The sequence below is a fragment of the Micromesistius poutassou genome, assembly GCF_964030765.1.
Source record: "Micromesistius poutassou genome assembly, chromosome: 1".
Lineage (NCBI taxonomy): Eukaryota > Metazoa > Chordata > Actinopteri > Gadiformes > Gadidae > Micromesistius > Micromesistius poutassou.
The window spans coordinates 9,786,692-9,798,435 of record NC_140271.1 but is presented as its reverse complement, the minus strand read 5'-3'; the positions used below and the strand labels follow the sequence as shown (position 1 = coordinate 9,798,435).

The 11,744-nt window shown below is 42.3% G+C and overlaps 1 protein-coding gene across 1 annotated transcript; it reads left to right on the top strand.

Annotated features, from left to right (window-relative positions):
• Nucleotides 1-185: 185 nt before the first annotated feature.
• On the top strand, nt 186-8,646 carry slc2a6 (solute carrier family 2 member 6). The gene is made up of 8 exons (XM_084468964.1): nt 186-313; nt 1,750-2,018; nt 3,219-3,315; nt 3,690-3,789; nt 4,056-4,249; nt 4,746-4,921; nt 6,398-6,678; nt 7,208-8,646. The coding sequence occupies exons 1-8, from the start codon at nt 236-238 to the stop codon at nt 7,510-7,512; spliced, it is 1,500 nt and encodes a 499-aa protein (XP_084325090.1). The 5' UTR covers nt 186-235; the 3' UTR covers nt 7,513-8,646.
• The last annotated feature ends 3,098 nt before the right edge of the window (nt 8,647-11,744 follow it).

Sequence of the window (11,744 nt, the reverse complement as noted above, 5' to 3'; positions counted from 1 at the left end):
TTTCACATCCATCTAGGCTCAGTAGAGGTCTACAAAACCAAAGTAAGTTTCATTCTGACAGAGGATCAGAAAAAGCACCATCTGCAAGTGTTTTTGGTTTAATAGGAACATCTTGGTATGTTCTTGTTAGGATAATACTTTTTCAGTGTATTCAGTTGAGCAGGAATTACTGCTGCATATCGAAGCAAGCATCACAGGTAACTAATACAGATATATACAGATATCAGCCATCATTATGGATCATCGGTCAAAGGCTGCCGACTCGGATGAAAACACTGCTCTGCTGGACAGAGAACCAGAGTCTGCTTCCCTGGTAGGTGAACATCTGACCTGACCTGTTACAAGAATATGTTCATATTATTATTATAATAATAGTACTAGTAGTAGCAGTAGTAGTAGTAGTAGTAGTATCGTCGTAAAGTATTGATTGTAGAAGTTGTAGGAGTATAGAAGTAGGCCTAGTACCAAATTTTCGAAAATGTATCCATAGTATAATACACAGTTTATATCAACGAGTATATTTAGAAAGTTAGTATTTGTAAAAGTGGTTTCATATTTTATGATCAAAAGTTGTTTATCCATACTTTCAGTAGTTATATATACTGTGTGTGTGTGTGTGTGTGTGTGTGTGTGTGTGTGTGTGTGTGTGTGTGTGTGTGTATATATATATATATGTGTGTATAAGTGTGTATATAATTAATGACATTATTGCACTTATTAGCAAAAGCAGAGTCAATATATTAGATACACATATATAGATGGGTAATCCTTCACATGTGACTCATCAGCTTAAGGCCTTATACCCTTAACTGGCATAAAGATCTTCAACCAACATGGGACATACTGAGGTATCCATCTAGTACATTGGTTCTCAAAGTGCGGCCCGCAGAAACATTCCTGGCGGCCCGCATTGACATACAGATGTAAGTTAAAAAATTAAAATAAAAATTGATTAAAATTAATTGATTTTTAATTTTTGTTAATTTTTTATTTTTTTTTATTATTATATCAACATAACACGATACAATAAAAAGTATTCTGTATCATAATCAAACTCATAGACCGCGTATAGACTGATATGTAAAGCTACATAATGAAAGGGTATGCCACTTGATTGTTGTTGGCTATGCTTCCTGGTCAGATACGACAAAATGGTCATCTGATAAAATCCGGCCATCCGTCCAGAATGTTGTAGGATTTAAAGAGCCAAAGCCCTAGGAAAGATTGATGGTCATTAAGATGATTACAGATGGGATTTTTTCCTGTTTTAAAGCAAGGCACAATGAGACTGACTGTTCTAAATAAGTTTTTATTCTGAAATGCACACAGGACTGTTATATGCCAAATTCAACTGTATAGAGCAGAGAACCCCAGGGATTATGTGTTAGTTAAAATGTTTCTCAAGGTTTTCTCAAGTTGTGCCAGGTTTTGCCTAATTTGTATTTTAAAATGTGTTTATACTGGATGCAGACCAACACATGTAACTGTAGAGATGCAACCTGGTCATTAAAATGATTACAAATGGGATTTTTTTCTGTTTTATTAATTTTTTTCCTTTGGCGGCCCTCAGTCAAATTTTGGGTTCCTAAATTGGCCCTCAGCTGTCAAAACTTTGAGAACCCCTGATCTAGTATATTATAGTGTAACATCTTTTGTAACACTATGTGTGACAAGTGTAACAAAGGACGCACAACACAGCTTTTCCACCTTTGTCCCTCCAGTCCTGACCTGTGACCTCTTTCAATCCAGGTCAACAATTCCTGGCTGTTCCTGGCTGTCTTCTCTGCGGTCCTGGGCAACTTCAGCTTCGGCTACTCCCTGGTGTACGCCTCGCCGGTGCAGACCGCGCTCCAGAGCTCCGAGGACCCGCGGCTCCGGATGGACTCCACGCAGTACGCCTGGTTCGGATCCATCTACTCCCTGGGCGCGGCGGCCGGCGGCCTGGGCGCCATGCTGCTCAACGACGTGATCGGCCGCAAGATGAGCATCATGACGTCGGCGATGCCCTCCGCTATCGGGTGGGTGAATCTCTCCCTCTGCGTTTCGTACCCAGTAGTGATCATAAGGTGTGAGTCATAAGGTGGTGTGTTCAACCGAAGACTGTAGTGACGGGATTAAGCAGCAATACGATATTATGATTTTGTGTGTGCCAATATGATATGCATTGCGATTCTTTCAATATTACGATATTACGATTATTTTGTGCGACTTTGTACATTTTGTTGGTAAACAAATTGTTGGTGAGGTTCAAATAAAGTTCTACAGGGGCTAGATACAATAGTCCTATTTAAAGTGGAGCCAAACCCCCACACCAAACACCAACTCTTGGATTGGTTTGCAAAAGACCTCTCCAAGTAAACACATGCTTTTTGCATGCATAACCTGGCTGATATGGTTACCCGATCACCTTCTGAGTTATTGTGCCTGGATTTAAGGGCCGTATAGAGTGGATTCGGCAGGCCTGCTGTGGGGTTTCCCTATAGTCTGCAGGACACCTCTCCCAGTGTATATTATTATGTAACAATCATATTCTTTATTTATTTATATTCATATAGTCATAATATAGCACGTGACTGGGTTCATTGCTGATACACAGTTCTTCTAGCCTGGAAATCCAGACCCACATCTAGAAAGTTGTAGGGTCTGGCAACGAGTAATGAAAATGGCCCAACTCGAGGGGCGGCACCAAGCATGCATTTGAAAATATCACTGCACGCAATTGGATAACACTACGACCAATCAGAAGAATACAAGGGGTGACGTATCCAGACCAGCGGAGCTAACCAATAGATAAGACTCTTGCTGTATTCGGTCGGTAAAACAGCAATGCTTTTGGCCCACTTATATCAGATACACCAATGTGATTGGTTAATGTTCTGGGCCAGGGGAATCTGGGAGTGAGTATATTGCTTGTTCCCAGAGTGACTCGCTGAGCAAATTAAAATAGTGCTCTCGCGAGAACTCTGGATTTCCAGGGTACAGTTCTTCAGTATTAAGAGCAATTGTTAGGACAGTTGCCATTCGTAACCCAATGTCCGCTAGGTTTTACAGAATGCGTTTTCTGTGTAAATGTGGCATAGTAATGCACCTGTTATTGTACCTGTAGTATTAATTCACACAGATTCTAAGAATTTGAGAAAATGTATTACAAACTGTATTGCAAGATTGTGGCCAACACAATACACAGGGATCATGCATATATGTCGCCTCCCTCTCAGGTACATGCTGATGGGTGGAGCTTCAGACAAGTGGATGCTGCTTGTGGGGCGTTTCCTGACAGGCATCGCTGGGGGGATGACTGCTGCTTCCATACCAGTAAGTTATACCAATGTTTGGAAGATTATTGTACTGTGGCTTTCTTCTGCCTGCATTTGATTCTGCATGCGTGTGTGTGTGTGTGTGTGTGTGTGTGTGTGTGTGTGCGTGAGTGTGTGTGATTGCGCATGTGTGGGTGTATGTGTTTGTGTGTGTATGTGTGTATGCATGTGTGCATGCATGTTTGTGTGGGGGTGCATGTGTGGGCGTGCTCACTCGTGTGTGTGTTTGTGTGTGTGTGTGTGTGTGTGTGTGTGTGTGTGGGGGGGGGGGGTGTGTGTGCTCACTAATGTGTATGTGTGTGTGTGTGTGTGTGTGTGTGTGTGTGTGTGTGTGTGTGTGTGTGTGTGTGTGTGTGTGTGTGTGCATTTCAGGTGTACATTTCCGAGATCTCTCACCCAGCTATTAGAGGGGCCATGGGCTCCTGTCCACAGATCACTGCAGTATGTGGGGCTTTGGTTCTCTACGCTCTGGGTAAGATGGAAGAACCATGTTGTGTTGTTATATTATTGTGTTTTTGTGTTGTGTTATTGTGCCATGGTGTTATGGTATTATAGTGTTATGGTAGCATAGTGTTGTGTTTTGGTGTTGTTGGGCCGAGGTGTCACATCTCTGTGTGAGCAGCATCAGTCAACACCGCAGAGTCAAACACAGAAATTGGAAACTCTGAAAAACTGAAAAACCTTCTGTTTGTGTGTGTGTGTGTGTGTGTGTGTGTGTGTGTGTGTTGCGTAATTCAGGAACGGTGCTGCCGTGGCGCTGGCTGGCCGTGGCGGGGGGGGTCCCGGCGGTGCTGATGGTGGTCCTGGTGGCCCTGATGCCCTCCTCCCCCAGGAGGCTGCTCTCACTGGGCAGGGATCAGGAGGCGGAGGAGGCCCTGCGCTGGCTGAGGGGGAAGAACTACAATGTGCGCACAGAGCTCTGGACTATACAGGTGAGAGCTGGATTTTTAACCACCAGTAACTTAATACCACTTATGTGACTGCAAATTTACGGAATGTTTTTCAACTAGCAACATCGGGTGACGAGGAAACAATCCAAGCAGCTTTGGAAAAGATAGATACATCGCTAGTGCTATGCTGTAATGTTTCACAACCATATAATAAAAAAATGGTTTAGATGGGTAGACATGTTTTGTTGCGTTAACACGTCAACATGAGCAAACTCTATGTGTTAACACGCAAAAACCGGTCATGTTAACACAACATTTCTAAGACGTTATTTACCCACAATTGACATGTTATACGCAGAGAAACCTTGCTTATTGTGTGAATTAGTAGTAAAACATAAGCTGTAGTTTTTATGCAATTATTTAATTTAAATCTGTAATATGCATAATCTGTACAAGTTCTAATAAGACTCAAATAGATTGTATTATAATGTATATAATGTGTATATAAATAAGTGTTGATGGCCTGTGTGTGTTACAGAACAGCATCAGAACACAGGGGGGCGTCACCTGGAAAGAGTTGGCCACTCCCATGTACTACCGGCCAATCATCATCTCCGTGGTGATGCGTTTCCTGCAGCAGCTGACCGGTATCACTCCGACACTGGTCTATCTGCAGTACATTTTATCCACAAGCAACGTAGCTCTGGATCCAGGGTAGGTGACAAGAAGGTTCTACTCTTGATAATACAGCTTCTGTTTTGGTCATCTACTGATTTTTATTCATATATTATTTATATACTGGCCTTACCCAAAGACGTTTGGGCAGTACATACACATTAATGTGCAGAAGGGGCCCCCAAAACAGCCTAATGATAATCATCCTGTTATTTATTATAGCAGGGGCTTAAGCTCCCCCTGAAAAAGGCTGAGCCCCCTCAAAGCCCCCCTCCCAAAAAAAACATTCATTTTGTGAAGACAAATTTTTATGGAAAAAATATGTTTAATAATAATGTGGCGAGCAACACGGGAATGACCAGACGGGAGCACAAGTTATGGAGTTTGCAACCCTCGTTGCCCAGAATGTTAACTAGAATGCTAACATACATTCGGTGAATAAGCTAGTGAGCAGATCATACATTCTGAGCATGCCACTCGCTAGCATTACGGAAAGAATAGATCATTTGTAGATAAGTTAATGTTCCCATCAGTGGTTTATGGGACACTTGTTATTGTAAAACTGTCCAAATATTACAACATTTTATAATTGCAGCAAATCTGTTTTACAATGTAAGATTTTTTCTAGAATCTATCAGTTATGGGATGTTATTTTATTGTAAAATGTATTAAAATCACTATCAGTCAGCATTGACTCAGCATTGACAGTGAGCATTGACTGATATTTTCAGGTAGTGTTAAGCTACGAGCTAGCTGAAATATTACAAAAATTGTGACTTTAAGGGATTTAAGGCCAGTTAGCCGACACACCAGAATAATCAATGACATTGTCCATGTCGAGATGTAAATCAGCAAACAATTGTATTAATCTCACAGCCTTTCTGCATATGAGCATTCTTGGGCGGTTTGGCGATTGAATTCCTTTCTATTGCAAACGAGTGTTTAGCAGCTCCTATACCTATATCTTTGTGTTGCAACACCAGGAAAGGCATATTAACTGCCTGCTAGGTAGTTTTCTTTTCTCCAATATGCCCAAAAACAAACAAATCCACAAGTTTCGATTCTGCAATTACTGGGGCCATGGTACAATCAATTCTACCACATACGACCACGGCCCGAAATGCAGCCCCCCCTCTTCACTCCGAACTCTAAGTGCACACATCAGCCTCTATGTCCGTGAGCATGCACAGGGATGGGTGGACCCAGAATCGAAAGTTGTGGATTGATTTGTTTGTATTTGTTGCCACCATTGGAGAAAGGGCTGGCTGTTTGTATGCGCTGACTTGCATTGGGCCAACCAAAGACACAGCTCTGTGAGCTGCTAAACACATCTTCGGGATAGACTTTGATGTCAATGGTTCGGTACTGCCCCGATTCATGAGTGTGTGTACACCACAAGTGGGCAGGTTTAACAAACACCGTTGCTGATTCACCGTCATAGACAATATTACCGATATATTAACCTTATTTTTTCTCCCAGCGACAAAAGTGAAACAGTTGTTGAATGCCTTTCAGGCTCGCCGCTGTCATTGTTGGAGTGGTCCGCCTGGTCTCTGTCGCCATAGCAGCCAGTTTGATGGACAGGGCCGGTCGTAAAGTCCTCCTGTACACCTCCAGCATGCTGATGATTCTGTCCAGCCTGGCCCTCACCATGTACTCCCATGTCGACGGGTGTGCCGCACCCCCCTCCCCACCCAACGTCACCCACCTCACCCAACCCAGCTTCGACTCCCTGGGCACCGCGCCCGCAGGGCTCAGCCTGGTGCCGCTCTTCCTCGTCATCGTGTTCATCTTCGGTGAGTTTGTTACACCAGCTTCAGTGAGTTCGGGGCCCTCTAGACAGAGGAACAAAGGATTAGGAACCGCACCAGGCTGATGTTGACCCTAAACTGGTTCCCAGCCGTATGATCATCATTTGCAGTACCTCCACGAGTACTTCAGCAATCCAGAGAGCATGACAGTGAACACGTAGTGATGTTATTGTCTTTATTGAGTATAATCACCTTTTTGTGAATTTGAGTAAGCTGTGTTTGTAGAGTCTACACTTAAGTCTTCTCAATACAACAATATACTAGACTTCAAGGGAGCGATATCTGTTTCAGTTGTTCTACAGTTGGGTATGAGAGGCGGGGAGAGGCCAGAGAGGGAGAGACTTCCCCTCGAGGGATTTCAACTTCCTTTCCACGTTTCAGATATTGCTTTGTCAAATGATCCGTCTAAAAACTCCATATTTATTCTCTGTAATAGTGTTTAGGGTAGGCTCGAAAATTAACACAAACCATGACTGTCTGAGCTTGGTTACACTGTACTGGTTGTCTCCTATAGGCTACGCCATGGGCTGGGGGCCAATCACGTGGCTGCTGATGGCGGAGGTGTTGCCACTGGTGGCCCGGGGTGTGGCCTCAGGCCTGTGTGTGGCGGTCAGCTGGCTGACAGCCTTCGTCGTGACGCACCTCTTCATGTCCCTGGCAGACACGTACGGCCTGTATGTGCCGTACCTGTGCTTCAACGTGGTGTGCGTGTTCTGCCTGCTCTTCACGGCTGTGTGTGTCCCTGAGACACGGGGACGCTCGCTGGAGGAGATTGAGAACTATTTCAGAACAGGACGTACTTTCACTATTAGCAGCTAAAGGCTAAGGCCCTGGGTTGGAGTTTTCAGACATTTCAGACAGACGTGCGTATGAGAGAACAATCATGTGCATGCGCACCCATGGAAATCAACCATGTGTTGAGATTGAGGGGTTGGAAATGTTAGAAAAGTATATTGTATCTTACCTAAACTTGTACATTACCTACTGACAATTTCAATTCAATTTGCAGATAATCTATCCTGAATCTTCTGGAATTCTTTTCCTAGATGAAAATGTGCCAGGGAACCTTGATAAAATACAATATGTTCACTTATTTTCCACTTTGCCTTCAATTATATAAATTAAAAATGATGATGGTCTGCAGTATTTCCATAAGTAGTTTGCCGATGATGATGGTATGCAGTACTTTAACGAGTAATTTTGCAATGTTCATGGAGTGCAGTATTTCCATGAGTACTTCAGCAATCCAGAGAGAATGACAGTGCATGTGCAGTGGTGTTATTGTGTCTTTATTGAGTAATCATCCCCTTTGTGTGGGCGTGCTGGACTATGTGTTTGTGCTATGTGAATTTGAGTAAGCTGTGTTTGTAGAGTCTACACTTGAGTCTTCTCAATACAACAATATCCAGAGTGCAGAGGAAGCTGTAGCAACAGACTCATTTTCATTACTAGGCAACAAGGGCTAATACAAGGCTAATTATATCAAAAAGTAATGAGATTATGAATTTATTATTTGAATGGAAACAGTGTGTGGCATAACAAGCAAACAAGCAAACGCCTTAAAGATGGACAAACTACAGTGATGATGACTCAACTGAAAGGGTGTAAACGCAGGGAATTTAAACATGTAAGGCTGCTGAAAGTCGCTGCTGAGAACTTGTTTAGCAGAAATAAGCCTACTGCCGTTAAGGGCGTATGGGTGTAACTCAACATTTAGAAGAATGGGTAACAGGGCGATCAAGGGAAACCCTTTGGTTGGGAGACTGGATCTATAGTCAGACTATTGGAATCAAACGATGTGTGTGTGTCTGGATGATGGATGATGGCTGGTTTAAGCAACCTCACCCGGCAGAGTCAGACTAATTGGAATCTGGGTGAGGTTGCAAGTCTGGTGCACATTGAACGATCAATGTGCACAGGTTACACCAGCCACCACATACACACTCGGAGAGAGATCCCCTGCATGGCCACATGGAGCACCAGCGGCAAAGTTGTACAGACTTCTGACAATAAACTGGCTTCCAATATCCCCGCCTTGAGTCTTTTGTCTGGAGGAGCCCAACTAAAGCAGGTGGAGTGTGGCAGTCTCTGTAGTCGCTCAATCATCTATTCCTTCAGGGGAATGCTTTTTGCCTCCCCAGGGCTCCAGGCCAAGTATTTGTGAAGGAAATTTACAACCTAACAGCTAAATGTCTACACATTAACAGTTAAAAAACTACACATCAGCACATTAAGAGGTAAAGACCTGCACATTGTCTACACTACTCTAACAGTAAAGATTTACACGTCTACACATCAACAGTTAAAGAATCAGGTTGGAGAAGTTCTATTATTACAATGACAACACATGAATTCAAGAAGCCATGAAAGAAACACCAGTGGTACTCATTGTCTCAAAAGTAGTCAGAGGAAAACTCTACAGTATATACAGTAATGTATAATTTGTACACACACAAACATGCACCCACGAACACATGGATGCACAGTCACTTGTGAGATATGCCCACCACCAACCATTTAGTCAGGTCAAGACAGACTTTAAATGGAAGTCGTGTTATGATATAACCTATTCAACCAACAATTGGCAAAACACAACATAATTATAAAAATTTGGGCACTTCCAGATTCATTCAATTTTTTAAATCTTGATGGTCTCTCACCTCCATACTAAGAAACTCTTACAAACAATAATTTAGAGGCTCATATTTAGGGGCAGTTACACAAAAAGCTACTACTCCTCTACTCGCACAAACCGCAAACTTTTCTCACGCAAGTGATTGAGCATCAAACTAAATTTGTGCCAGCGACCAAATGAACGAGGCAAATTTGTATCCTTCTCATGAGTAGAATAACGTGAAATCTATGTGAACCTCGTAGTTTGAGCCGCGGCATTTGAGCCATTTGTGCCGTTGGCTTTGCCGCCAAAAGCTCTATTTGCATCTTTGCTTGGATGCTGTATGTTTTTGCAACACGCTAACATTTTCCTTCACTTTTGGTGTGAGCCCAAGGTTAGGAAAGCTGTTTGGACGTCGTTCTCTGAACCAATGTCGAATCGGCTGACGTTATTTTGACATTGTTTATCTGGTAAACTACGTTGAAACGACAGATTTTTCCTCCTCTTTCCATTGTGATAAATTGTATTGTAAGTAAAATATTACAATTGTAAATGTTATATACAGCTTATATTTACTTATATACTAATTCTATAATATACTAATTCTAAGCATTATCATTAAATGTGTTGCTAAATAAGACTAAGTTCTTGTCTAAATGCATAGTCAAAAGAAATCACACACACACACACACACACACACACTCACAGACATACACAAACATGCATGCATACAAGCATGCATGCACACACAAACACACATACACACACACACACACACACACACACACACACATCTTTATGGAATGTCGAGACTGTGATTTACAGGATTGGCATATGGAATGCCGCAGATCAGGTCGGCAGACGCGCACACACACACACACATGAAAGCACACACACACATTCTCACTTCCTCTCTGTTGACATCATGACCAGGGCCACACCCAAAGCTCTTACCGTCACCGTGTCATACACACACCCGCAACTCTGTTATCCTCCTTCAGTCTAGTCTCAAGTAAGGGTGTGGGTGTCTTGTGATGATGATGATGAAGATGACAACTATGTGTGTGTGTGTGTGTGTGTGTGTGTGTGTGTGTGTGTGTGTGTGTGTGTGTGTGTGTGTGTGTGTGTGTGTGTGTGTGTGTGTGTGTGTGTGTGTGTGCATGTGTGTGTGCGTGTGTGGTTGTGCATGTGTGTGTGCATGCACATGTGTTTGGTTTTGTTCATTGTTAGGATGGCTCACTTCATTCTCTAATAGATTAAGGGACTTGTTGAGAATGAAAGGTGGCTAAAGAGAAACTGGTTTGTGGTATTTCAGGCAGAGAGAGAGCGAGCAAGAGAAAGCACGCGCCAGAGAGGGAGGGAGAGAGAGAGAGAGAGAGACCAAGAGAGGGAGCCAAAGAGAGAGAGAGAGATAGATACTGGCCAATTGGTAGCCTGAATGGGCACATGGTCTGGGTGTGTCAGGGGTGTGTCCAATTGTAAGGTACAGCTGAGGCAGGTCTTGAGGTATCTGTTGATCACACATACCTGGACACTACATCGACAACATTTAACACAGACACACAAACACACAGTCAGGTCTCTTTCTCCAAGGTAAGACAGCTCATTGTTCTTTTTCAATAGGCATTCTCTTTTTATATTATTTTAAAAGTAATGACAAGTATATATATATATATATATATATATATATATATATATATATATATATATATATATATATATATATATATAAATCCTGTCAATGGAAACACACACAAAAAGAGTCCACAACTAACAATCTAATTTAGTCTATCAATGTTTCCAAAGATTCAATGGAGAGATACCTAACTCTACCTATTTAGTTTGAACAAAAGTGAGGTACATTTAGAAAGTATATTTTTGCTATCTTGAATCTTGATCAATTAAGTACTCATTTAGTATACATGTCACTGGCATCATGCAGAAAACAAGCCTTATTTACCAGTTGAGTGTACTCTTGCTTACTCCTAAAAGTGGATCAGTACTGTAAGTGTGTGAGGGTATAGGAGCAGATCACACCTAAAGGTCAGGATAGAACATTAACCAGGAAGTGTGTTGGTCTCTCTCAAGGCTCAGTGATGGCATTGCTGCGGGCTCCTGGTCGATTGGGTACAAATGTTTTGCAGTGTAAATCAGTTTCAGCAACAGATTTGTGCGTTGTATGAAATACGTTTTAATGTAATTAGATAATTAGATAAGACATACTTCAGTTTTCATACTTCAGAGACTACCATTATGATTCCAAGAATGATTCTCATTTTGGTTTGTTCAGTATACTAGTGGACATACTCACTTGCCTTGAACAGTTCATTACTTAGGGCACAGTGTTAAGGATCTACATACAGGTATGGAGGTGGACATTGGGAAGATGCTTTCAACACCTTAGCTCCCCTAGCCTATCCAACATAAATTATAGGGT

What these genes read in the sequence shown, in the direction of transcription:
- slc2a6 (XM_084468964.1), top strand. Translation starts at nt 236, where the DNA reads ATGGATCATCGGTCAAAGGCTGCCGACTCGGATGAAAACACTGCTCTG. An exon ending in AACCAGAGTCTGCTTCCCTG is followed by an intron (nt 314 to 1,749) that starts GTAGGTGAACAT and finishes CTTTCAATCCAG; the next exon opens with GTCAACAATTCCTGGCTGTT. An exon ending in TTTGGTTCTCTACGCTCTGG is followed by an intron (nt 3,790 to 4,055) that starts GTAAGATGGAAG and finishes TGCGTAATTCAG; the next exon opens with GAACGGTGCTGCCGTGGCGC.